Genomic DNA, 25,734 nt, shown 5'->3' on the forward strand with positions numbered 1-25,734 from the left:
TCTGGGCGCTCGCGGCGCTGCCGTCGCCACCCGGATCCCGGCCGCGGGACCTGCTGCCGCCCTCTGACCCCGCGCTTCGGCTCCGGGTGCGGGGCGCGGGCCTTCCGGAGACCTGGGCCACCGACCGTCTGGCGGGGCCGTCGGGACCCTCCGCGGGGACGGGGGGCGGGGCCGTCGGGATCCTGGGGGGGGGGCGGGGCCGTCGGGACCCTCCGCGGGGACGTCGGGGTCTGGGCCGTCTGGATCCTCGGGGGGGGGCCGTCGGGACCCTCCGCGGGGACGTCGGGGTCGGGGCCGTCTGGATCCTCGGGGGCGGGGCCGTCGGGACCCTCCGGGGGGACGGGGGGGTCGGGGCCGTCTGGATCCTCGGGGGGGGCGGGGCCGTCGGGACCCTCCGGGGGGACGTGGGGGGCGGGGCCGTCTGGATCCTCGGGGGGGCGGGGCCGTCGGGACCCTCCGGGGGGACGTCGGGGTCGGGGCCGTCTGGATCCTCGGGGGGGCGGGGCCGTCGGGACCCTCGAGGGTGGGACGTCGGGGTCGGGGCCGTCTGGATCCTCGGGGGGGGGCGGGGCCGTCGGGACCCTCCGCGGGGACGTCGGGGTCGGGGCCGTCTGGATCCTCGGGGGCGGGGCCGTCGGGACCCTCCGGGGGGACGGGGGGGTCGGGGCCGTCTGGATCCTCGGGGGGGGCGGGGCCGTCGGGACCCTCCGGGGGGACGTGGGGGGCGGGGCCGTCTGGATCCTCGGGGGGGCGGGGCCGTCGGGACCCTCCGGGGGGACGTCGGGGTCGGGGCCGTCTGGATCCTCGGGGGGGCGGGGCCGTCGGGACCCTCGAGGGTGGGACGTCGGGGTCGGGGCCGTCTGGATCCTCGGGGGGGGGCGGGGCCGTCGGGACCCTCCGCGGGGACGTCGGGGTCGGGGCCGTCTGGATCCTCGGGGGGACGTGGGGGGGCGGGGCCGTCAGGACCCTCCGGGGGGACGTGGGGGGCGGGGCCGTCTGGATCCTCGGGGGGGCGGGGCCGTCGGGACCCTCCGGGGGGACGTCGGGGTCGGGGTCGTCTGGATCCTCGGGGGGACGTGGGGGGGCGGGGCCGTCGGGACCCTCCGGGGGGACGTCGGGGTCGGGGCCGTCTGGATCCTCGGGGGGGCGGGGCCGTCGGGACCCTCGAGGGTGGGACGTCGGGGTCGGGGCCGTCTGGATCCTCGGGGGGGGCGGGGCCGTCGGGACCCTCCGCGGGGACGGGGGGCGGGGCCGTCGGGACCCTCGGGGGGGGGGACGTCGGGGTCGGGGCCGTCTGGATCCTCGGGGGGACGTGGGGGGGCGGGGCCGTCGGGACCCTCCGGGGGGACGTGGGGGGCGGGGCCGTCTGGATCCTCGGGGGGGCGGGGCCGTCGGGACCCTCCGCGGGGACGTCGGGGTCGGGGCCGTCTGGATCCTCGGGGGGACGTGGGGGGGCGGGGCCGTCAGGACCCTCCGGGGGGACGTGGGGGGCGGGGCCGTCTGGATCCTCGGGGGGGCGGGGCCGTCGGGACCCTCGGGGGGGCGGGGCCGTCGGGACCCTCCGGGGGGACGTGAGGGGGCGGGGCCGTCGGGGGGGCGGGGCGGTGCTGACCCTGCGGCGCGGACGTGTGTGGCGGCTCCGCGCTCCGAGGGCAGCTGGGGCAGGGGCGGCCGGGGCGCCGGGGCCGGAACCCTCCAGGCCCGGGGGCCGTGGTCGGGGGACCGCGCGCGGACGGACCGGGGGACTCTGAGGCCGGCGCACCCGCGGCCGCGGGCGCCGGAAGAAGCGGAGCATTGTGGGAAGGGCGCGCGGTTTCGGCGGGTTCCGTTAAAATGGCGGCCTCGTCGCCGGCGCTGCCCGCGGGGCCGTAGCCTGTCCGGCAGGTCGGGAGCCCGCGAGGCGTGGGGCGGCCGGGCACGGGCGGGGGCTCCGCAGGGCCCCCGCGGGCCGCCCGGGCGAGCATGGCGACCCCGGACCAGAAGTCCCCGAACGTGCTGCTGCAGAACCTGTGCTGCCGGATCCTGGGCCGGAGCGAAGGTAGCGGGGCCGGCGGCTCGCGGCCGGGGCGCGTCCAGGAGGCCGGGGCGCGGGGGCCGCGGGGGCCGCGGGGGCGGGGGCCGCGGGGGCGGGGGCCGCGGGGGCGGGGGGGCCGGCGTCCCGGGCGGGCCGGCGGAGTGCTGCAGCCCGCGGGCGGAGGCGGAGGCGGAGGCGGAGGCGGAGGCGGAGGGGCCGGGCCCGGCGGGGCTGAGTCACCGCTCCCCGCGCCGCGGTCCGGGTGGGGCGGCCGCGGGCGGACAGGCGGGCGCGGCCGAGCGGCGGGCCGGGCACTCGGCTGCCCCCGGGGAGGGACGCGGCGAGCCGCCCCGCTCCCCGCGCCTCGGGCGGACCCGGCCGCTCCCGGCCGCGTTTCCCTCCCGAGGCCCGAGGCCGCCCTGGACCTAGAGCTGCTCCCGGGCGCCCCGCGGACGCCGTTCCCGGGGGCAGCCCGGACGGGGCGGGAGGACGCTGGGCGGGCGCGGGGCCTCCGGACACGGCGCCGCTCGGCCGCTCCTGCGGGACACGGGGGCGGGGAGCACCGGGGGGCGGTTCCTGGGGGTCGCGGACGCCGGGCCCGTCCGTCAGCGCCTGACGCGGCCGGAGACCCTCCGCGAACTCGCGGTGGGAGCGTCGCGGCCAGACCGGGCGCGGCGCGCGGGGGAGGGGAGGACGCGCTGGCCCCGCTGAGGGACGCCGACTTCACGCGGTCCTCGCTGCGTTTTACACGTTTGCCGCTGGGTCTTGACTCGTCGGCGGGTCGCGGGCTCGACGCCGCCAGGCGGGATGCGGGGCGCGGGCCCAGGGCGGGCCCCCGGAGCCGCTGCGTCCTGGGCGGAGGCGTGACCCGAGGCAAAGCGCGTGTGAGCGGGAAATGCCGCAGCGGCGTGGAGTGGGGCCGCGGGCAGGAGGGGGAGGGCCTCGGAGACGTTCCCGCGGGGCGGGTGGACGGCGGGGCCGGGAGTGCGGAGAGGCCGGGGGTGTTGGATGCGGCGCTCTGCGTTGTCCCGGCGGGTCCTCGGGTTTCCTCCGGGGCCGGACCGCGCGCTCCTCTCCTCCCGTCCTCGCAGCTGGACGCTGAAGGCCACTCGCCGTGACGTAGCACGACCCTGGGATCATGACCCGAGCCGAAGGCAGAGGCTTCAACCCACTGAGCCACCCAGGCGCCCCCTTTGTCACTTTCCATATGAGTTTCATATGAATCAGTTTTTCCTAGAGTAATAAAATTTTTTTTCTAGTTGGCTTCAAGGGACCCTCAGAAACAAAGCACCAAAGTCGGATGGTATTTGACATTTTTATAAAGTTAGTGTAACCATTATTTCTCACCTTTCCCAGCCTGAGAATTTGCTAGAAATGCATACTGCCAGCCAGTGACTGGAAAATTCTCCCTACATCCCTGCCTCTCTCCCAGAGCACGTGTTCCGGGTTAGGTCTGTGGAGAGCCCTTTCTGTCTGGAAACAGTGTTCTTGATGTTACAGTGTTTCTCCTCTGTCAGGGACAACTTTCCTTTCATACTTTGTAATTCACTTTTTCACAAGGGATAACAAATACGGGAGTTTCTGTTGGTGAGTATTTCACGCAGATGCTCAGGTGTGGTGACAGTACCTTGTGCCTTGAGTTAAGGGGCCACCCTGCCGTGTAGCCACGCTGGGAGTGTGTCCCGAGCCACAGGGCAGGCCGAGGAGGAGTCTTGTCTTCCTGGGTCTTGGACCTCAGGTGGTATTGCCGTTGGTGTCATGATTTTCCAGAAACTGTGTGGAGCTCTTGATGAAGTTCCTGGTAAGTTATGGTCTTCCCTGATTACATATACTTGGGGAGATCGGTGTGTGTTAAGTAGACATTAAAACCTACATCAGGAGCGCCTGGTCGGCTAAGTCAGCCCAGCGTCTGCCTTCAGCTCAGGTCGGGTCCTGCGTGGGGAGGCTCCTTGCTCTGCAGGGAGTCTGCTGCTCCCTCTCTCTCTGCCCCACTCACGGGCCAGCTCACTGTCTCTTAAATAAATAAAAATTTTTAAAAATAATAAAGCTTATAATAAATGTGTGTTGAAATGTGCACCAAATGTCCATTAACATACTGAAATTCCAGAGTTTTAGGCTTCATTTTAAAGTCGTGTTTAGGGGCGCCTGGGTGGCTCAGTGGGTTAAAGCCACTGCCTTCGGCTCGGGTCATGATCCCGGCGTCCTGGGATCGAGCCCCGCATCGGGCTCTCTGCTCAGCAGGGAGCCTGCTGTCTCCCTTCTCTCTCCGCCTGCCTCTCTGCCTACTTGTGATCTGTCAAATAAATAAATAAAATCTTTAAAAAAAAAAAATAAAGTCGTGTTTAGTAGTCTTACCATTTTAAGATGAATTAATATGCAAAAGTCCTGATTTAAATTTCTAATATAGTCAGTGTTGATAGGTTTAGCCTGTATAAATAACCAGACCCTTTTGGGGATCCTTAATCCTAGGAGTGTAAAGCGGGCCTGAGACCAAACAGTCTGAGAACCAAAGATCCAGAGCAATGTGTTTGTATTTTAGTTCTCGTCTGGGAGCACCGCGTTTCATCCGGTGGGAACTGTGCGTGGGCTCGCCTGTGGTCTGGGGCAGCCGGACCGCTGGGTTGCGATTGGGCCCCCGTGGCCTGGCGGTGCGTCTGTTGTGTTGACAGTGTCTTACTGCATCTGAGTCTTCGTACCTTGTCCCTTTGATTGATCCACATGGGATGCTTATCCGGAATTAACCTTGGGGCCCTGGCTCTGGGTGCTGATTCTGTGGGAGCTCGGCGCACGCCCCACGAGCGCGCGGTCACGGAGACCCGTGGCTGGAGGGACATGGCGCGGCTGGCTGGCTCCCGAGCCCCGAAGCAGCTGTGGTTCAGCTGGTGCCTTGTCGGGTCCTGTAGGACAGCAGCGTCGTCTGCGGGCAGAAGGAGCAGCGAGGCACAGAGTCCAGCCTTACCGGTCAGCTCAGTCTGCCCTGGTCACCTTGGGAAGCCCTCGAGGGCACCCAGCGGCGGTGTTTGCGCTCGCTTGAGCCGCACGTGCCTCTCCCTGCGTCTCTGCGTGCAGTTTTCTTTGGGTGTGCGTGGAATCCTTCTGGGTTCTTTCTGGAGAAGAAGCCTCATCGCACCGGGTGAAGAGAATTTGTTTCCTGTGTGTAATCTACAGGATGACGAGCAGATTACCTTGCCGAGAGGTTAAAATCTGGGTGCTTTGTTGAGTTATGGTTTTGATGGCGGTAGTAGACGTGACATGCCTTGAAATGACATTTTCAGATTAATAACAAGGGCCATAAAAGCAGCTAACGCTTCTCAAGTACTTACTCTGCGCCGAAGAGCGTGTGCACTGTGAGCTCGTGTGTTCAGCTCCCAGTGGCGCTGGGGGTTGGGGTACTTAGTGGGGAGACCCACGTCTCTGGTTCCAGCACCTGATGTCTTGAAGTCATTCCCTCCTGTTCTTCTGTGTCGCACTTGACAGCTTCCCTGTCTGTGAGCCGAGTGGAGGCAGCACGGTGCTGGCCCTGCCCGAGGCACGGCCTCTTGCCTCCGGCCGCACCTGCTTGTTCTAGGGAGGGCGTGTGGGGTCAGCGCAGTGTCTGCTCTCTGGGACTTGTCGGACGCTGTGTCCCTGAGTTCACTGGACCGGGTCTTCTCAAAGAGCTCTTCTCGGAGGCGGGGCGGAGTAGCACTGGCCTCCCTTCCAGGCTGCGGCACCCAGAGCGGCTTGGAGGTGGGAACAGAAGACATTCCTGAGGTGTGTCGTGGCTTAAAAAAAAAAGAAAGTTGAATACTCTTTTAATCTTGGACGGAGGCAGCCATCAAAGAGCTACAGCCTGGCCTCCTCACCTGGGTCTCGACGGACTGACTTCAGCTTGTCTGATTGGGATTTTCGAACCCGCCGGCGCCGGCGTCCTCTGGGCAACCGGGCACACGGTAGCGCCGAGCGGCTCCTCCCGGCCCAGGGCTGCTTCCTCAGAGAGGCCTTCCCCAAGCGCCCACTTCACGGGGTCCCCCCGTCATTTGCCGTCGTGGGACCCTGCCCGTTTTCTGAGCAGCTCTGACCACGGGCTGATCACCTGTGCAGGTCCTTGCCTCGTTTCTCGGAATCTCACCGAGACGGCCGCGTCAGCTCTGCTCTGTTCCGCGGCTGGTGTGGGGCGTGGAGCGGGCGCTCGGGGATTACTCTTCCGGTTCCCGACTGAGCTCAGCGCTGCTCTAGAAACCGAGCAGGATTTGGGGAGTATTAGCCTAGAGATCTGTAGCGAACGTTGTCTGATACTTCGCAGTTTCATCTTCGATGGTTAGGCTCGCTAAACAGCTCATTGCCGCAGCACATTCAATCGTCGGTGTTCCTTGCAGCTGCCCTGGGAAGCTAGGTCGGTTTTACTTAGAAACAGTAGATGGGTTCGCAAGTGTTGGATGTCAGCAAGAAAGATAGTCGACAAACTTGGTCGGCAAGGAGGTGGGGAGATGGAAGGCGGCCAGCGAGGCGGGGTGAGATGCTGCAGGGGACCATGGGTGCCTCGTGCAGAGACACGGGGGAGGGGGGAGGGGGCGGTGGCAGGGGCGCGCCTCTGGTGTGGAGGAGGTTTGAGTGTTTGTTAGAAAAACCAAAACTTAATGAGACTTTTGGAGTAGAGATGTTAGTCTGATGTACTTGAATAGGTTGTCAGTAAACTGTATTTTTGTGGAACTCAGGATCATGGGAATCTAAAGTATTCTTCAAGTAGAATAGTTTCACAGGTACCCCTTTGTAAGCAAGTAGTTTCCAATGCCACATTTTGCTTTTCTTTGAGCAGTGGTGGGGGGCTCGAACTCAACCCAAGAGTTGGAGCCACCCAAGCACCCCAGTGCCGCTTTTAATATATATAAAATTATATATATATTATATATAAAATAACATATATAAAATTTTAATCTATATAAAATTAACATTTACTACTTAGAAAACTTTAAAAGTCAGTTGTCTCCTCTGCCCGGAGCTCTTCCCCACTCCCACGCTCCCCTCTTGGCTGGGCAGACGCCACGCGGCCCACGCTTACCGGCTGGGCGTCACGGCGCACCTGCCTCTTGAGGCGGGCGGCTGCAGAAGGGACTTTACCTTTGTTTTCAGAAGTTTCTGTGGGGTCAGCGACAGTATTGCCACTTCGATCCCTGAATTTGTGTTTGTCTTTTCTTGATCACAAATTTATGTTTCTCAATTCCATTTTATTTTTAAGAATCAGCTTTTGGTTTCACTGATTTTGTTTTTCCTATTTTTGCTTTAAATTTCATTGATTTTTGCTTTTATCTTTATTATTTCCTAATGGTCTGAGTTTAGTTTGCTTTTCTTTTTCTAGATTTTATTTTGTAAGCCTAGATTATTGACTTGAGACACATCTTCCTTTTTAATAAAAGCATTTTATACTTTATACATTTTTCCCCCAAACGCTGCTTCATCTGAGCCCCACGTATTTTAATGTGTTGTATTTCCATTTTCATTCAGTTCAAGATGTTTTCTGATTTTCTTTGAGACTTTCTCTGGCGGTCGTGCTATGTAGGGCTATGTTGATTGCCTTGCAGACGGGGGAGGATTTTTCTGTTACTGATCTCAGGTGTAATTCTTAATTCTGTTATTGGTGGAGAACACACTTGGAGTAATTTTAGTTATTTTGTATGTAATAAGGTTTGTTCTTTGACCCCCCAACGTCGTCTGTCCTGGTGAGTGTTCCCCGGGTGTTTGAAAAGAATGTGCGTGCGTTCCGTAAGTGCCACGTAGGCTTGGCCAGGCCTGGCTGGTTCTGGGCTGCTCAGGTCTGCATCCCTGCTCGTTCTCTCATCGCTGATTTTTCTGATCATGGAGAAAAGGCACTTCTGCCCATGGTGCCTGTTGGACTGTCTGGGGTTTCGTTTTGTGAGTGGTTTTGCGGGTGTAGGTTGGGGTGCGCCCTGCGGGGTGGTCGTGCTTTGAGGGGATGGCAGGGCTGTTGCTGCTGTTACCCTGTAAGGATGTTGACTCTGGGGCCTGGGAAGGAGGGCTGGGGTCTGTAGTTCCATCTGCTGCTTTTACTTCATGTCCTTTGCTGTCCTAGTGTCCAGCCAGACCCTCTGTGGTTTGTCTGGGCGAGGTCCTCCCTGGTTGTCTGGGTGAATGGGGAGCGGTAGAGGACCCAGTAGTCTGTTCTCCAGCCAGACTCCCCGCCTGTCCTCTTCCGCCCCGGTTCACTCACACCTTCTGCTACGCTGTGGCGTTCCCTCCTCTCTGGAGCCCCCCCCCCCCCCCCGGGCTTCCTGTTGGCATTTGTGCGCCCCGCCCGCCTCTCAAGCGTTCACTGAGCTTGAAGTCTCAGACGTCTCACCGTCCTGAACCAGTTCCCACCGGTCCGTTTGGCACCCCGCTCCTCACCCTGGTTGACTTCTCTTTGGTGTGGTTTCTGCCTTGTTTTCTTTGCCCCCTGGGTTTCTGCTTTTGTAAAAGCAAACACAGAATTCTTCATTCTCAGCGGGGTTTTTGGCGGGAGTGGAGGCAGACATCTGTGTTTAAGCCGTCATCCCGATCCGATCCGGGGTGCCAACGTGGTCTTTGAAGCTCAGGGTCCTCTTCGGTGATCCACGTTTGTGGATCCAGTCAGCCTTGGAACTTCTTGGGGTTCTCCGGGACACGCGTGCCTCTTGCGGGCCGCGTTCGGTCTGCGACTCTCCCTGCTCCTTTTTTATGAAGACCAGCCCAGTTCACCATCTGTCTCCGAGGATTCTTCACACTGCGGCCCTGCTGCTGTCTCTTTTTCATGTTTTATGGAACCATATTTTATTCATGCATTTGCTCTGGTTTCTTAATAGCTCCTCTGTCTGCTCAGTGAAGACCTGAGGGCGGCGGGAGGTAGATGGGTGTGCGCGGTCCGCTGTCCGCAGCTGACGTGGGAGGCGGTGAGCGCTTTCCCCGGCCGCCAGTAACCTGTGTCCTCCTGTTCCCTTGCAGCTGACGTAGCCCAGCAGTTCCAGTACGCCGTGCGCGTCATTGGCAGCAACTTCGCCCCGACGGTCGAAAGAGACGAATTTCTTGTAGCGGAAAAGATCAAGAAAGAACGTACGTATTTTTTTCAGTGTTACGGTGTGTAGGATTTTTGAACTTGCGTGTGTGCATATGCATACACATGTGTGCACACGTGTGGTTCCAGGCACGGTGTAATTACAGGTGCTGTTAGCGTGTATATAAAACACGTTTTAAAAATATGGACAACTTGGGGCACCTGGGGGGCTCAGTGGGTTAAGCGTCTGCCTTCAGCTCAGTTCATGATCCCAGGGTCCTGGGATCGAGCCCCACATCGGGCTCTCTGCTCAGCGGGGAGTCTGCTTCCTCCCCCCTCTTTGTCTGCCTTTCTGCCTACTTATGACCTCTCTCTCTGTCAAATAAATAAATAAAGTCTTAAAAAAATGTGGACAACTTAATTGTGTCTTTTTTTTTTTTTTAAAGATTTTATTTATTTATTTGTCAGAGAGAGAGAGAGAGAGAGCACAGGCAGACACAGTGGCAGAGGGAGAAGCAGGCTCCCTGTGGAGCAAGGAGCCCGATGCAGGACTCGATCCCAGGATGCTGGGATCATGACCTGAGCTGAAGGCAGCCGCCCAACCAACTGAGCCACCCAGGCGTCCCTTAATTGTGTCTTTTATTAGAACATAGTGCAAGAGGGCTTTTACATTTTTTAAATTATTTTTTCAAAGACTTATTTATTTAATTGAAGTAGAGAGCATGAGGGGAGGTGCAGAGGGAGAGGGAGAGGAGCAGGCTCCCCGCTGAGCTCAGAGCTCGACCTGGAGCTCGATCCCAGGACCCTGAGGTCAAGACCTGAGCCAAATCAAGAGTCAGACGCTTCACAGACGGAGCCCCTAGGCGGCTCCAGGTGCACCAGCAGAATGTGCAGGTGCAGGCGATGAAGCTGGCTGCGAGCTCCTGGGCATCCTGCTGTTTGTAGGGCTTATGCGCCCCCTCTGCCCCCTTTGACCAGGTACCATGGAGCGGCGCAGTAGCCTCTGCTGATTGTCCGCATCCAGACTTCTAGTACTTTAGAAGTTGTGAACATTTTCATTCTGAGCTATACTGAAAGCTCTCGTAGACGTCATCACCTTCGAGAAGAAAGCTTTTCCTTTATTAGCTCTGGGTTGTTGACGTGTTTGTTCTCTGTGCGAGGTGGGGCCCCGGCACTGTGTGAGGGAGGGTGCTTTTCCAGAAGGCCCCATGTAGGAAAATTTCTCTCGTGCCCGTTGGAGGGTGGTTTTTCTCTGGAGGCCGGCTCCTCGCGGTTCTCTGGGCTCTCCGAGCCCAGCTTCGGCTGCCAGAAAGCAGGCCTTGCGGTGAAGGTCACTGCGCTCTCCCTGCTGAGGCCTGGCCTGGCTCTGAACCGCCCAGACGAAATGGGCTTCGGACTGACTTCAGCATTGGCAAACCCGTAATGACGCCTTCTAGGAGTTCCCTTCCTTGTGGCGTAGTCACCCAAGCTGGTGCGTCCTTTACTGCGTTTGACCAGTGGTCTGCACGCCCTGCGGTGGAGCCCAGCTCGGGGGAGGCGGCCTTGCTGGCGAGGCGGTGGCACTCGGGTACCTTGGCTTGGCCGTCCTCTCCTCAGCACAGTCCTGAAGTGACCCATCCATTGGTGTTACTGAGCGTAATGTATTTTTTATGGGAGGTACACAAATGGAGGATTTATCCTTCTGTTAACCTCTAAAATCTTATTTTTTAAAAAAATTTTATTTGTTTATTTGAGAGAGAGGGACTGAGAGGGGGAAGGTCAGAGCAAGAAGCAGGCCCCCCGCTGAGCAGGGGGCCCAATGCGAGACTCGAGCCCAGGACTCTGGGATCCTGACCCAAGCCGAAGGCAGACGCCCAACCAGCTGAGCCACCCAGGTGCCCCTAAAGTCTTATTTTTATTTACATTTCTTGTCTGTAAAGCTGAACATAAGAGCCCCGCCCCCCTGGAGCTGAAACGCTATTACATCTCGGATTATTTTAGTATTTCGGACTTTAGGTTATTTACCATTTTGGATGATTAGTGACGTCTCTGGCCGTCGGGAACCGTGTTAACCGCTCCCTTTGCAGATTCGCGCCTCTCAAGGCCTCCTGGCGCGCACGTGTGCAAACACGTAATCAAGTTTATCACGGGCAGTGAGGAGGGCCCGTGATGTGATGAACGCTGGGCGTGGTACGCAACCCACGAATTGTTGAACACTGTGTCTGAAACTAGTGGCCTATTTGCTGGCTCATTGAGTAGAAAAAGTTTGTCTGAACTCAGTTACAGGACTGGCCGTGACATTGTTGGAGTGGATGTTGCAAAGAAGTCTTGGGATTTCCTTTAAGAAGAAAGCTGTGGTCGCGCATAGTTGGGGTGCGTGTCCCTTCTGCGGTTTTGCAGACCGGTGTGTGGACGCAGCCTTTTCTGCCTCTTCCCACCAGGTGGCCATTGCTCTGTTGGGCACCCCACGCTGTCAGCACCTCTCTCGGGGTCTGAGGCGGCCCAGCTGCCGGCAGTGCAGTGTTACTGATGTTTCTCTCGTGTCATGGTCACCACTGACTTCCCCTGTTTCATTAAATCTTACGTAGAAGTTTTTTGATATTTGAGTACAGTCTTCGGTACATTAATTGAATTAAGGTAGTTCTGTCCTTTGGAATAACATAAAAATCATGTTCCATTTTATATGGTGGACTTAAAATACAAAACGCTAGCACGTTTTATACTGAAACAAATTGCAAAACTCATCATGTGTGACGAAATTTAACACCTAATGATTTCTGAATTTCTCACATTAGTGAGTGGGGTACATTGTAAGTAAAGATTTGTTTTGCAGTCTGACAGATAAAACATTTTCTGGTGAATGTTCTGTTTATTTTTATTTGTGTTCTGTACAGTTTTATTGTTCCGTGATTGTTCTGCATGTGTGAATTAGTGTCGGTCTTATTCTATAGAAAGGACATCTCTTGCTTGACTTAATGACCGTATTTATTTGGAGTATTTTTGTATATTTGAAAAGGAAAGTAGTTGAATTTTAATTGCATTAGCTTAGTTGAAAACATCTTGTAACGGTACCTTTTAAAGGCAGCTTTGCTTTTCTACATACGATGACTCGGTAGGGCAGATGGAACGGGGGTGACGAAACCTCTGGTCTGTGGTTCATAAGGTCAGAACGGGATACTAAGACCCATTCCCAGCTAGCGTGCATGAGAAAGGATCGGCCGTCAAGCCAGTTACTGTCTTTCTGCAAACCGGTTGGAGCATTTAGAGGGCCGTGACTTGGCTGACGAGATCTGCAGACAGCAGTCCCGCTGCTGTTCGCTCGGTGGTGAGGTGGCGCCTCTTCTTCGGAGCAGGCGCGCGCGCAGCTGCTGTGTGCGGTGTGGCAGGGGTGGGTGCGTGGGGTCTCCTCCCTCGGGGCCCGGGCCCAGCCTGTAGCCTCATCCTTTGTGGAACGGTCCAGAGCACGGGCCCCTGGCATGTTCTTGGGCTTCCAGGAAGCCGGTGAGTGTAGCGCAGGCATCCGAAGACGTTTAACTGGTGTCCGCTCCGTGTCCGCAGAAGCGCTTGCGGCTTCCGGTTCCGAGTCAGGCTGTTGGGAAGGCTTCGCTCATTGCCCTCTGGATTCACCGCTGCCGCGGTGTTCTTACCCTACATCTCGTTCCAGGGAGTCACTGAGGAGTCAGACTGGTTGTACTTGGCCTCACCGGACTGCGTGTTGATGTTTGCAGATAGAACCTGAAGGTCTCATCGTTCTGTTACTTTGGCCAACTTTCTCATAAGCTCTGATTGCGGCCTCGTGTTGTCCAGATTTTACAAACGTCAGAGGGATTAAATGCACGGACCAAGGCTGTAGAGCTGGAACGTCACCGTTTGGCGAGTTATTTCGATTCTTAAGCTCAGGATTCTTTGCAGACGTCAGTTACCCGTTTCTGTGGGTAGCACGGCCGCGGAAGGGATTTTGGCGTACGCGGCTAACGCTCCTTTTCTTTTCTCACTTTCCAGTTATCCGGCAGAGACGAGAAGCGGACGCCGCCTTGTTCTCGGAGCTGCACAGGAAGCTGCACTCACAGGTACCGCACGTCCTGCGGGGCCGCGGCCGGCGGCTCCTCTGGAGGCCGGGAGCCGCATTTCACTTGTCTGCGTTGAGTAATGGCTTCTAACGGTAGATTGTGTTTGCTTCTTAAGAGCTTTTCAACATTAAAAGTAAGTTTTCGATGGATTTAATGGCACGTTGCTAATGAAGGTGACGGAAGCCGTGTGGGGAGAGGCTTGGGGATTAGGGACGGCTGAGCTCCTGGGGCAGAGGGCTCCGTTGCCGGTGGGAGTCTTCACTGCACATCACACTAAGAGCCGGTCCTCTAGGTCCGCGCTCCTGTTCTGGGATCAGGCCCCGATTGGGGCTGTGCGAGTGAATAACTGAAAAAAATGTTGATTTTGAACATTTTGTGATTGGATGTTGATAACTTGCACACAAGTGGTTTGTGGTTTTTTTAAACCTTTTTTTCCCCTTAAACAGAAGCCTTTGCCCTCCTGTGTATGCATAAATTAACCGGGGGTGAGGGTCCTGTGTTCTGCTGGGATAGGAGTGTAGCTCATGTAGCTCTCCCCTCCCCCGTCATGGAGAAGAGAGGCCACAGAAGCTGCCTGCTTGGCCCTTCAAGTACAGTGGTTTTTACCGAGTTGTGCCTAAGGCTCTTAGTGATTGAACTCGTCTTTCAAGTTTCTCTCTTTATTTCTTTTCTTTTCTTTTGTTTTAAAGATTTTTTTCAAAAATTTATTTGACAGAGATCACAAGTAGGCAGAGAGAGAGAGGAGGAAACAGGCTTCCTGCTGAGCAGAGAGCCCGATGTGAGGCTGGATCCCAGGACCCTGGGATCACGACCTGAGCCGAAGGCAGAGGCTTTAACCCACTGAGCCACCCAGGCGCCCCTCTCTTTATTTCTAATTTAAAATGGTGGTTTTCCAAAATTTTGTTTGGAACACTGCGTGCTCATTCTTAAACAGTGTTTTAGACAGCTGGCTTCCTGGGGCTAACCCCCAGCCAGCATGGCTCAGTGCGCAGCTGAAAGGAGACGGGTGGTGTCGGGACACAACAGTACAACAGTAGTGACTAAACTGATTAGGAAAATACCCGCAGAGCAGCAGCCATGCCGTCTGGCTTCGATGTTTCTTCCCGTCCTCCCACTGAGGGCCCTTCTCGGCTGTGTGTCCTGTGAGCGCGGGCAGGACTCGGGCGTGGTGGGAGTGATGTCGGGGAAGGGGACCCGGAATTCCCTGGTGGCGGTCTCGATGTCGCCGAGCCGGCCAGAGGCGCAGCGAGTGTGCCGTGGTGCCTGCCGGGAGAAGGGGCACGGGGTGAGGGGTGGCGCGGGGCAGGTGGAGGGTCACGGCTGGCGGGTGGCCGGCCGTGCAGGGGTGGCCTTGGTCGGGAGGGCTGAGTGCCGCCTGACGCCAGCACGTCGGGTAGTAGCCTCTTCACACAGCCGCCAGTTCTGCAGTCCCTCCGGGTCTTCCGGGCCTCGTGCGTCCTCTCGCCGTTGGGCTCAGGCTGTGCGTCTGAGGTTCACGCCGGAGTCGGGCTCCTGAGCCATCAGACGCCAGGTAGCGGGGCCCGAAGCGGGTCAGAAGCATCTAAGACGTCTGAGGCTGTGCCCGCTGATCGCCCCTCGCCTTCCGTGCGCTGCTTTGGGCTCCGGGGGCCTGAGGGCCATGGGGGCTGCCCCTGCTTGGGGCCCCCCCGGGGCTGGCGGGGCTCGAGGCGGTGAGGCCCCGCCGCTCCCCCTCTCCTGCCGGGCGGTGGCTCGGCGCCGGCTCCACCGCCAGAGCACGGCCGTGCCCTGCTCCCTGGCTCTGGGGAGCTGCGTCCTCCCCGGCCCCTTGGGCCTGCCTGCTGGGGAGGGTCCGGGTTCCCTGCAGTGCGCGCCCCTCTGCAGGGCCCCTGCCTCGCTCGCCCCTCAGGCTGTTCGGTTGACAGCGGTGCCTCCTGCACAGGCGCCAGTTGCTGGGGTGGTGGTGCCCAGCTCCGCACGCTTTTACAGCTTCCTCTGCTCTGCCCTGTGTGTCGTCTGGGTTTCTCCAGGCCGGGGCGGTGGGTCCACCCTGGGACCCGTGCTGCACCGGGACAGCCGGTGCTGCCTTCCCAAAGCCCCGGCCGCTGCGGGGAGCCCCCCTCCCCCGCACTGAAGGGCCCTTCTGTAGTTTCTTGTTTCACAGCCCCAGGGGGCCGTCCACCGCTGTCCAGGCTCGCCCTGCTCTTTGCTCTGTGTTTGCCTTTTTTGGTGAACATGACCTTGAAGCCCGAGTGTCACATTGACTCCGCCTCTCTCCCCTTCCGCGGCGTCCCAGGCCTCGCACTTGCCTCCTCGCAGGCCGGCCGCTCAGCTGTCCCCTGGGAGTCAGGCAGGCCTCGGTTTGCAGCCCAGCTTACGGTGATGCAGGTCGCTTGGCTTTTCGCCTCTGGCTCTGTTGTTTGTGGAGCGAAGAGAGTAAAGTCCGTGTCCCCGCGTGGCTGGGCCGATGGCGGGAGGCCCTTTGTGGAGGACGTCCCCGTGGGCTTCTGTCAGCGGTGGTGCCCGTAGCTGATTGCCCCCCACCCTGGAAGGAGATGGGATCCGGTGAGGAGCGGCCCTTCGGATGCGGGCAGACGGGCTTCAGGCCTTGCTCCTGGGTCCGTGGGGTCCCCAAGCCCGGGGCCTGCCCACAGGGGGCTGTGAAGGTTGTCTGGGTAGATGCTGGGTCACTGAGTGCCCGCCTTGCCCTTGGCCGTGTCCTCCCGAATGACTGCAGTTTCCTGTGCATCTTGTTTTGTCTCCTCTGCAGTCCAGCCTCCAGGGACTGTCGGCAGGTGCATTCAGGCCGTTGCAGGCTTCCTGCTGTCCCATTTTTTGGTCCCACACAGGAGACCCCTTCGTCTGAGGCTTCATTCCATGCTCCTGCCTGGCGTTAGCCGGGTTTATCGGTCTTCGCTTCCCTGAAAAGGCCGTTCCTGCTCCCTCCTCTGTGCATGTATCGCCCGTTTCTCTAGGAGACCCTGTTCTCTCTGGGGTCCTTTTGTAAGCGTTGGGCCACTTGTGACTCCCACCCCAGGTCTGAGGTGTCCTGTGTCCTGCCAGAGAGCTTCTGTTCGTTTGTCTCTTTGCCACCAGAGTGAGGACTGTTGGGGCTGGTGAGTTTATTATTTCTGGAAAATTAGTGTAAATCAGTTTTTTAAAAAAAAAGATTTTTATTTATTTATTTGACAGAGAGAGATCACAAGCAGGCAGAGAGGCAGAGAGAGGTGGGGAGAAGCAGGGTCCCCACTGAGCAGAGACCCCCGATGCGGGGCTCGATCCGAGGACCCTGGGATCATGACCTGAGCTCAAGGCAGGGGCTTAACCCCGAGCCACCCGGGTGCCCCAGTAAATCAGTTTTTTAAGTTAGATCATAAGTTAAATACCTGAGATGAGCTTTTTGTTTTACGAAACTTCCAAGGCATATTTTCTATAATGAAGAACTTGTGTAAAGTGATTATAACCTTCGCAGTTTTGTGAATAAAAGGTGTTTATGTAGTCCAGCTTGTGCATCCAAAGGTAAGGCCATATGAATAGAGTAGAAACACTCTGTAAATCTGGGAAGAAACATATCGAGGGTGGGCTGCTGCTGATGCGTGAGTCAGGGTGCGGCCGTAGACCGTTGGGAGCGAATGAGATCCCGAAGGCGGCCTCACGCAGAAACCTGGCGGTTAGCTTGTCCCGGCAGCTCTTCCTTCAGAACCTTGGGTTTAGTATATGTGCTGCCGAAGCGAGCACAGAACCTTGGGTTTAGGTATGCACGATGCTGAGGCTTACAGCGTGTGCTTTAGAATTCCTTTTTCTTTCTTTCTGTGATGCTCCTTTATGGCAAATGGCACTTTGTTGGGGGTGGGGTGGGAAGCAATCACCTGTTCTATGATGGCATTTTTTTAACAATTGCTATGTTTAGGAAGTTGGTTATTCTAAAAATTATTGTAAGGGGGAACTGCTGTTAATCTGGAATCTGAAATAGGTGATTCAAAAATGTTCTCATTAGGGACTGCGGGATCGTTTTCAGCGAGGGATGACCCCTCAAGAGCGTTATTTCCAGCCTCATTTAGTGGGCAGTGCTGTTGGCAATCCCCGAAAAATGAGCGCCCTTAGACTTGGTGTCATGCGAATTAAAAGAACGCGTTTCTAGTTCGGAAATGTAATTTAAGAGAGAGGTAGGTAAAACTGGAAAGTAGTGCAAACTTGTTCTTGTAATGTGTTCTTTTTAAACAGGGAGTTTTGAAAAATAAATGGTCGATTCTCTACCTCTTGCTAAGCCTTAGTGAAGATCCACGCAAGCAGCCGAACAAGGTGAGAGGCTCAGCAGCTCATGCTTTTCCTTTAAAGATCCGCTCACGTATTGTAGCGCGAGCCTGCATGGGGGGCGGGGGGGGCAGTGATACCAAGTTTTGATAGGAATTGGCTTCTGTGCTTAAGAAAATAAGAGAATAAACAACTTGTCTAGTTTTCTTGGTAGTCACAGAAGGTCAAGAGATTTTCTTTTCTTTCTTTTTTTTTCTATAAGATTTTATTTATTTGTCAGAGAGCCAGTGAGGACAAGCAGAGGGAGTGGCAGGCAGAGGGACAACCAGGCTCCTCACTGGGCAAAGAGGAGCCCGACGCGGGGCTCGACCCCAGGACCCTGGGATCATGACCTGAACCGAAGGCAGAGGCTTCACCCACTGAGTCCCCAGGCGCCCCTCTTTCTTTAGACCGGGTACTCACTTTTCCGGAGTTCCGTCATTGCCTCAGACGTGACCGTGTCCCGTGGAATAGCGCGGGAAAACGGTTTTCACAGGTCACCGACGGGAGCATGCCGCAGTTCTGTACGGGTTAGAGGACCTTTCAGGTTTTCTTGTGTCTTCACGTATCACCACGAACGTTGATTACCGTCCTGCCCATATGAACTTCGTTGTCACGCGGGCTCAGTCTGTGGCCTGTGCGGTGTCCGGAGGAGCTGTCGGGCTGCCGCGGGCCCAGGGTGTCTGCTGCGAGGGGTGCTCTACCGCGGGGAGCTCTCTGTGTTGAAAGCCTCCGTCTGAGTAACGAGCGCGTTTTGATTTTAGAGTAGTGCCACCCCTGCAGACACATTTGAGTAATTATTAGGGTTTTAGTTTGCTTAGATTCTGAAGAATGTGTTCAGTTGTCAGACCACGTGGCAGTTTTGGAGTTTAGAAAACATTCTGCAATTGCGTCGGTTCTGCCATATTTCAAAGTATAACAAATTATTGCTACTGAGTACGAACTCGATTACAGAACCAACATCTGAATATATGTTATCTTTATTGATTTGGGAAGTGTTCTGTAATTTTTGTATTTTTTTTAAGATTTTATTTAATTATTTTAGGGGTAGAGAGAGAGCACAGAAGCGAGGGGAGGGAGAGAGAGACAGACAGACTTCACACCGAGCATGGAGCCCAATGCAGGGCTTGATCCCGCAACCCTGAGGTCATGACCAGAACTGAAACCAAGAGTCGGATGCTGAACCGACTGAGCCACCCAGGTGGCCCTGTGTCTCTATTCTTAACGGATTTCCTTTTCAGGTTTCCAGCTATGCTGCGTTATTTGCCCAAGCATTACCAAGAGATGCTCACTCGACTCCCTACTACTACGCCAGGCCTCAGACTCTGCCGCTGAACTACCAGGACCGCAGCACCCAGTCGGCCCAGAGCGCCGGCAGCATGGGAAGCAGTGGCGTCAGCAGCATAAGTGTGTACGCCTTAAATGGCCCGACCCCAACGCCACAGTCTCTCCTTCCAGGGTAAATCCAGCTTGCACACGCACATCGCTTAACCAGTAGAGACGGAAGAATCCTCAGGCTTTGATCAGGCATTTTGTGTGTTCACTGAAACTCTCTGTAGGGCCTCGTGTTTGCTAGGAACATTCTAGGCACTGTATCTGATGTGCTTTCTCCTAGGTTTTTATTTTTTCCAAAAACTGTTTCCGACGGGACTTCTTTGCACTTCTAGTTGTGGTTGACCGTGATGATGTGTGGTCTGCTCTCACCCTGTTAACGCAAGTACGTGTTAGCAAAGGCCCTGTGCAGAAGTGTGACAGGGTGGGCCTGTCGTGGAGTAACTCGTAGACATTTCCCTTGCTGTGTTCCTGGACTTATCTCTCAGTGAATATCCTCCCCTTCGCTGATGCGTGCTGTTCTCTTTGCTGAATTATTGAAGAGATAAGTAAACTAAAATAAAGCTGTCTTGCCCTCAAGTGCTGGGCTCTCCTGCGGACCGAGCGTCACGGCGCCGTGTGCTGCTCGGGGCTGAGGGTGAGCTCCGGGAGCGCGCGGCCGGCGTGCTGTCACATCTCACCGTGTTTTCCGGGGACACAGTTTGTGCTTGGGAATGGAACCGCTGCTCATAGAGTAGTGAACTCGAAACTTTGCTTTTCTTGTCTTTTTACGTGTTTCTGTTCATGGTTCCTTCCTGGCAATCACATTGAAGCCGACTGTCATAAAGTGGGTGTTTTTCCAGGCCAGTGAGTAGAGAGTCGGGGTCGCGTGTGTTCCACGTGAGCATAGCATCCTGGGGAGTTAATGTGTGACGTAAATATGGTTAGATTCACGTCCCTAGAACCTCGAATGTATGCACCACACGTGGGTTATACATGCCGTCTGGTTTCCAGAAAGACAGCAGAAGAGGTTCTGGAGATGTACTGTCTGACGTGTATTCTGGCTAAAAGAGTCAACAGGCTTTTGTCACTCTTGCTTTAGAATTTGAAATAATTGTTCTGATACTAGAAAAAACTGTGTAGAGAACTGTGAACTGAAATGGTCCTTTAGAATTTTTCTCTTAAATCTAGAACTGCATTGAAGGTCATAGTTCGACAAGTACTATGGAGGAGTTTTCCCATTGAAGCTAGAAAAGAGAAAGAGCTTCCCTGCTCACTGCGTCGGTGGGGACAGATGGGGCTGTCCACGTGGCACCGAGTGAATCAGTCTGCCTTGTGGAGGCTCGTTTGTGTGCTGCAGTCCTGAGAAGTGGTATTTTTGTTGCAAGTGTCAAGACATACATCCTTAGAAATCAGCTGTTGGGTTTTTAGAATTTCAAAGAGCAGCTTTTTTTTTTTTCTTTTAGATTTTATTTATTTGAGAGAATGAGAGGGAGAGAGCACAAGCAGGGGGGGCAGCAGAAGGAGAGAGAGAAGCAGGCTCCCCGCTGAGCAGAGAACCCGATGCGGGGCTCGATCCCAGGACCCCGGGATCATGACATGAGCCGAAGGCAGACGCTTCACCGGCTGAGCACCCAGGCGCCCCTCACAGAACAGCTTTGACTTATTCTCCAAATCATCAAAAGCTGTCCTGACCTTTGTGCTTTTGTCTTTGACTTTACATTTGTACATTTTTGGAATTAATTGCATATTATGATATTTTGTTTTGTATTGAACATTGCAAATGCTGGGAGACAAGTGAGCATGCGGAGAGGGGACAGCACTCCAGATTTTTAACTTCTGTGGTCTGCCAATGCTGGTTAAGTTTGAAGTTAAAATTAGTTGTGAATTTCAAAGTGGTTTGAGTAATGTATGTTATGTGTTTGTAAAGAAAAGCCAAATAGATTTTGATTTTTATGCTAAGAAATATGTGGGAGGTGCCAGTAAGAGCCTGAATGCCAGCTTAAAGGCCCCAAAGAGTCCCCAAACCGATCAGGTGATGGATTTGGGTAGGGCGACATCACTCGCTCAGCCCAGATTTCTAACGTTACATGATCCGATATAGTAATATAAGCAGAATTTCTAGGAGTGGTTTGTCTCTCGAGTGAGTAGCCCGGGTGTTTGGAGGTATGAAATGCTCTTTCTTCCTTCAGACAGCCTCATCACGCGCCTGGAGTGGGGGACGGTCTGCGGCAGCAGTTGGGATCACGTCTCGCGTGGACTCTGACTGCAAATCAGCCTTCTTCACAAACCACTACCTCAAAAGGTCTCCCGAACGCTGTTTCTCGCAACATGACAAGACCAAGGAGGGAAGGGGACACAGGTGGTGAGTAAGGATAGACTTTAATGTAGATTTTCTTTGCATATTTAGAATTTATGCTTCCCTTCTCTTAAAATACCCATGAGGAGTCCTTGCTTACAATTGTCGAGTGGTGGGGGTTCTCATGATGAGCGGTTTGGAGTCAAAGTATGGTCTCCCGTGCCTTGGGAGGTTTGGCAGTGCTGGGACATTGGAGAAGCCCGCTGACGATTTACTTGCTGGTTAAGTGGACACATGGAGGGTCTTAAAACTCCACTAGATCCCGAAAGAAAAGAGTTTCTCTCCAGAGAGCCCTATGAGTAGCAGTGTTTGGAACATAAGTGTCTGCGAACAGAGGGATGGGCCTCCTTGTCGGCTTATCCCCTGCAGCTTCGAAGTCCCTCTGGCTGCTCTCTTTGCATACGGAGAAGGCGAGGGCCGGGGGTGTCTTGTGTGCACCTGGGAACATGGCCCAGAACGCGGAGCTCGGCCCGTGCAGCCGCACTTCCTGCCTCTGTCCGTCCTGTAACACGGGACAGCTTGGGAGGCTTTGGCTGGGAGGCTGGCGTCCAGACGTGAAGAGTGCCCTTCTCTGATGCTCATTGGCTGTGGCTTCTGATCTCTAAGCAGCGTCTTCAAGCCCGTGTCATGTGAAAGCTAACATGAAAAGATGTCACGGTGTTACCGGTCAGTCTGGAGGAGCAGGAGAGGATGTGCGAGGGACGCGGGAAGGGCTGGACAGGGAGGTGCGGCGGCAGATTGAAGCCGGACACGTCTGGGGTCTCATGAGATGTGGATGGACGAGACACTTCATTTAAAGGACATAAAAAAATTCTGTTGAGACAATGACATACTCTCAGAAGAGATGTGTTCTAAATGTAAGGACGCAGGTCGGTTTGAAGTAAGGGGATGGAGAAATGCATCTCGTAGACACTGACCGCAGGAAGACGGGTGGCCTCATCGGCACATCACTGTGGCAGGAGGCCGTGGCAGGAGTGTCGCCAGGGCCAGAGGGCCGTTCATAACAACGAAAGGGTCAGTTCTTCAGGAAGAAATAATGCTGCCGAGTGTATGTTCACCTGGTCTCAGAGCTTCAGATGCACTAAGGAAAGCGAGCCGCCCTGCAGGGAGCAGACGCCGGTGGTTACAGCTGGGTGTTTCTACTTCTCTCGTGGTAATGGGTAGGAAGAAGTAGACAGAATGGTCCATAACGATAGGTGGATAACATTTGAACGGTACTACCAGCAGTTTGATGTCGGTGATGTTTATGGGATATTTTCTCCACGACTGAAATACAAACCTGTCTTCACCTTCTCATTTTCTACCCTGGTTCTGGGAGGGCCGATCTTGACTGTATACACGTTGCATTTTTCCTCCACTGATAAATGGAATTTCTGGGCATCACCTCTTTGTCATTGGGCAACCTCTAAACTCTGACTTAGTTTTTGTTCAGGGTTCATGGAAATCACAACCTTTCCGCTATCTCCACTCCTCTTCACGTGGTTGAGGACGGACCTGTGTCCGTCTGCGCGCTGTGTAACACCCAGCTCTGGACACCCCGTCTTGGGAAAGCGTCACCCGTCTCTCTGATGGACTTGTGCTGCTCCTCCTTGCGCGTGTCGCTCCTGGATTGTGTATTAGGTCCCCACATACTGCTGTATGTTCATTTCTTTCTTTATTTAAGACTTTATTTTTAAGTCATCTCCGTATACAGCGTGGGGCTCAAACGCACGCCCCCGAGATCAAGAGAGGACGCTCCGCCGACCGAGCCAGCCACGTGCCCCACTGCCTTTTTTTTTTTTTAAGACTTTCTGTAGAGGAAATCACATGCTCTCCGTATCCTTTAAAGAAAATTCCTGTTTCGTAGAACTTCATACTTTTTCCATCTTAGGCTCATTTTTTTTGTTTTGTTTTAAAATTTTGTCGTGGTTGCACATGCATAATGTAAAACTAATTGTGTCCTAAAATTTATCCCATCTTAAAATGTGTTGTTTGCTAATTACTCTCTTACAAAAACCGTCTTTCAGGTGCCGCGGAAGTGACCGAGGCAGCGCTCGTCAGAGACATTCTGTACGTCTTCCAGGGCATAGACGGCAAGAACATCAGGATGAGCAGCGCGGAGAACTGTTACCAAGTGGAGGCCAAGGTACAGGAAGCAGCCCCCGTCAGACCTGTGCGAGCAGGAGAGGCCGACATCCGCCAGGCCAGTGGGAGCTGTGACGAGGCAGGATTGGGGTGACGGGGGCCAGAGTTGGCTTTGCCGGCCGGCTGCGTGGTCAGGGCCCGGTGTCCGGTTCCCTGCGTGCTCGTGGCTCGTGGGCTCGTGTTTGGACCCTTCTCCTTCCTCATCTGCCCCCTGCGTCCCGTGTGGTGGTGTCGGGAGGCACCCTAGGGCCAGTACGGCTTGACATCTCGGCTCTGGACGCACAGTTCCTGATAAGGTGCCTCTGCTGGCCTGCATTCACCTTCCAGAACCCACTGTCCCACAGCCTTCTGCAGCTCCTGGCTGTTGGAAGAGGTGGCTGAGGGCACAGGCCGCACTGGGGGCTCCCCCAGTCACGCCTCAGGGAGGTGCCCCTCGAGCCTCACACTTCCACAGAGGTTTTATCTCCCTTCCAGCACCTGGTGCCTTTGTTTCCCAGAATCTCGTTTTGTCTTTATTGATGGTGTATTAATCACTTTTAAGTTCCATGTGTTGGAACCTAAGAATTAACTGAAAGTACAAATGATTGAGAAAAATAATACTGAAATTCTAGTGTTAATTTTTAACTCTTGATATGTTTACCTTTTAGGCAAACCTAAGTAAATCTTTGAGGGATACGGCAGTCAGACTTGCAGAGTTGGGATGGTTACACAATAAAATCAGAAAATACACCGACCAGAGGAGTCTAGACCGCTCATTTGGACTTGTGGGTCAGGTACGTTCATTGTTACCAGAACATTTAGGACATCGTTCATTTTGGGGAGTACTTAGTCTACTTAAAATCTTCTTTTGAAAGTAATTCTTAAAAGGAGGGTTCTTTTCAAATAAAGAAGTTTTGATAATGGAACATTGTAGCTGTCGTGGTCCACTCCAGACAACAGAGACCCCAGTGGGTGTGGACAGAGATCACCAAGTACTGCACGTCGTTCACGGTCGCTGTTGGTGGGTGTGAACACAGGAGCGTGCGTGAATGCATTAAAATAAACCCCACATGACGGCTTGCGTGCCACTTTCAAAAATGCAGACAGGTGTGGAGGCTGATGTTTAAAGAAACAGGTTTTACCCTTTGCAGGTTCTTTGCACTGAGTTGCCTCGGTTTATGTCCTAGAGTTCGTTTCAGAACGTTCTTGTCTCAGGACTAAAGGAAGGTCTTTCTTACAGCTTCTGATTTGTCACCTTTGCAGTGTTTAAGGTAGCAGAGGTACAACGAAGTTTTTAATAACGCAGGTGTGGAAGATGAGTGGCCAAAGCAGCAACAGTGAAAAATTGGGAGGAACGGGCATGGAGTTGCCAGTTTTCCAATATTGCTAATTAAAAACGTTGGAGAAACGTAGATTTTAACTGCAGATTTAGCAGGAATATAATCCTAAAGGATTATTGTCTACAGTGAATACACTTTTAGCTGTCATCTGTGTTTTACATTTCTTTTCTGCAAAGTTCGCGCTAAGGTGTGACACGTCCCTGACATTATTAGCTGCAGACGTGGGGGGGGGGGGCGGTGAGCCCGCGGAGGCCCGTCGACAGCATTTCAACCCTGCAGCGCACCCGAACAGTGGAAGCCCGGCGCCCGCACACTCTGCGCCGGCCGGCGTGGGAGGCTGTGTGGCGCGTGAGGATAGGGTCGTGCCGCATGGTACCTGCTTTTTCCTGCAGAGTTTTTGTGCCGCCTTGCATCAGGAGCTGAAGGAGTACTACCGGTTGCTCTCCGTTCTACACTCCCAGGTAAGCTTTGCTTTTTCATGTCTTTGTGATTTGCAGTGTTACACAGTTGCAACTCCATAGAATTTTTAAGTTTCTTCATAATTACTTTGAACAGATAAAACTGGTATTTGTAAGGGGTGGCTGTCTGTGAAGCTCCAGTGTCGTCTGGAGGCGAGTGCTCTCGCTGTCAGGGTTCTGGCTTCCGTGTAAACGCATCACTAGGAGCCTGAAGGGGCCGCTCTTCTCTCAGAGGGACGTTCGCTTCGCGCACACTGTACGTGGGTTGAGAACCGATGGACGCATTTGGCGGCTCGTACTTACACGTTTCGTCTTTGTGGTTTCTTAGCTGCAGTTAGAGGATGACCAGGGTGTGAATTTGGGCCTCGAGAGTAGCCTGACCCTCCGGCGCCTGCTGGTCTGGACGTACGACCCCAAGATAAGACTGAAGACTCTGGCGGCCCTGGTGGACCACTGCCAAGGTTGTTCTGCGTCTCCTGGATCTCTCTTATGTCAAAGAGGGTTTGGGGAATGTCATCTACATTTGTTTTGTGCCTGCTCGAGTGTATCCTTCCATATGCCGGTCATGTCCACGCTCGTAGATAACTTGTGGGGGGATAACCAGCTGCGAACACGGTCCTGTCTTTGCATTTGTGGAAGCTTAGTATTTCATGGACGTGAGGGAAGGAGGAAGGGCCTAGTTTTTCAGGCTTTCGTGGTCCTCGGGCTGTGACTGTTCATGTCTGTGCCTCTCTTACTTGCCTCTGTCCTGGCAGCCTTTCCTGGGGTCTCCTCCCCCCGAGGTTATGGCGCACGTCCGAGCTCTCCCGCCGTGTGTCCCGC

The 25,734-nt window shown here is 55.2% G+C and overlaps 1 protein-coding gene across 2 annotated transcripts in view; it reads left to right on the top strand.

The window, feature by feature from the left end:
• Positions 1-1,928: 1,928 nt before the first annotated feature.
• TUBGCP3 (tubulin gamma complex component 3) overlaps positions 1,929-25,734 on the top strand; it is a 62,700-nt gene continuing 38,894 nt past the window's right edge. For both annotated transcript variants that reach the window (XM_080799123.1, XM_080799124.1), the window contains exons 1-10: positions 1,929-2,038; positions 8,972-9,079; positions 13,002-13,069; positions 17,273-17,350; positions 18,583-18,800; positions 20,845-21,017; positions 23,018-23,136; positions 23,783-23,908; positions 24,847-24,915; positions 25,241-25,373. In XM_080799123.1, the coding sequence (XP_080655249.1) occupies positions 1,963-2,038; positions 8,972-9,079; positions 13,002-13,069; positions 17,273-17,350; positions 18,583-18,800; positions 20,845-21,017; positions 23,018-23,136; positions 23,783-23,908; positions 24,847-24,915; positions 25,241-25,373 (1,168 nt within the window). In that variant the 5' untranslated portion in view covers positions 1,929-1,962. The remainder of the gene's footprint in view (positions 2,039-8,971; positions 9,080-13,001; positions 13,070-17,272; positions 17,351-18,582; positions 18,801-20,844; positions 21,018-23,017; positions 23,137-23,782; positions 23,909-24,846; positions 24,916-25,240; positions 25,374-25,734) is intronic.

Source organism: Martes martes, assembly GCF_963455335.1.
Source record: "Martes martes genome assembly, chromosome: 3".
Classification (NCBI taxonomy): domain Eukaryota; kingdom Metazoa; phylum Chordata; class Mammalia; order Carnivora; family Mustelidae; genus Martes; species Martes martes.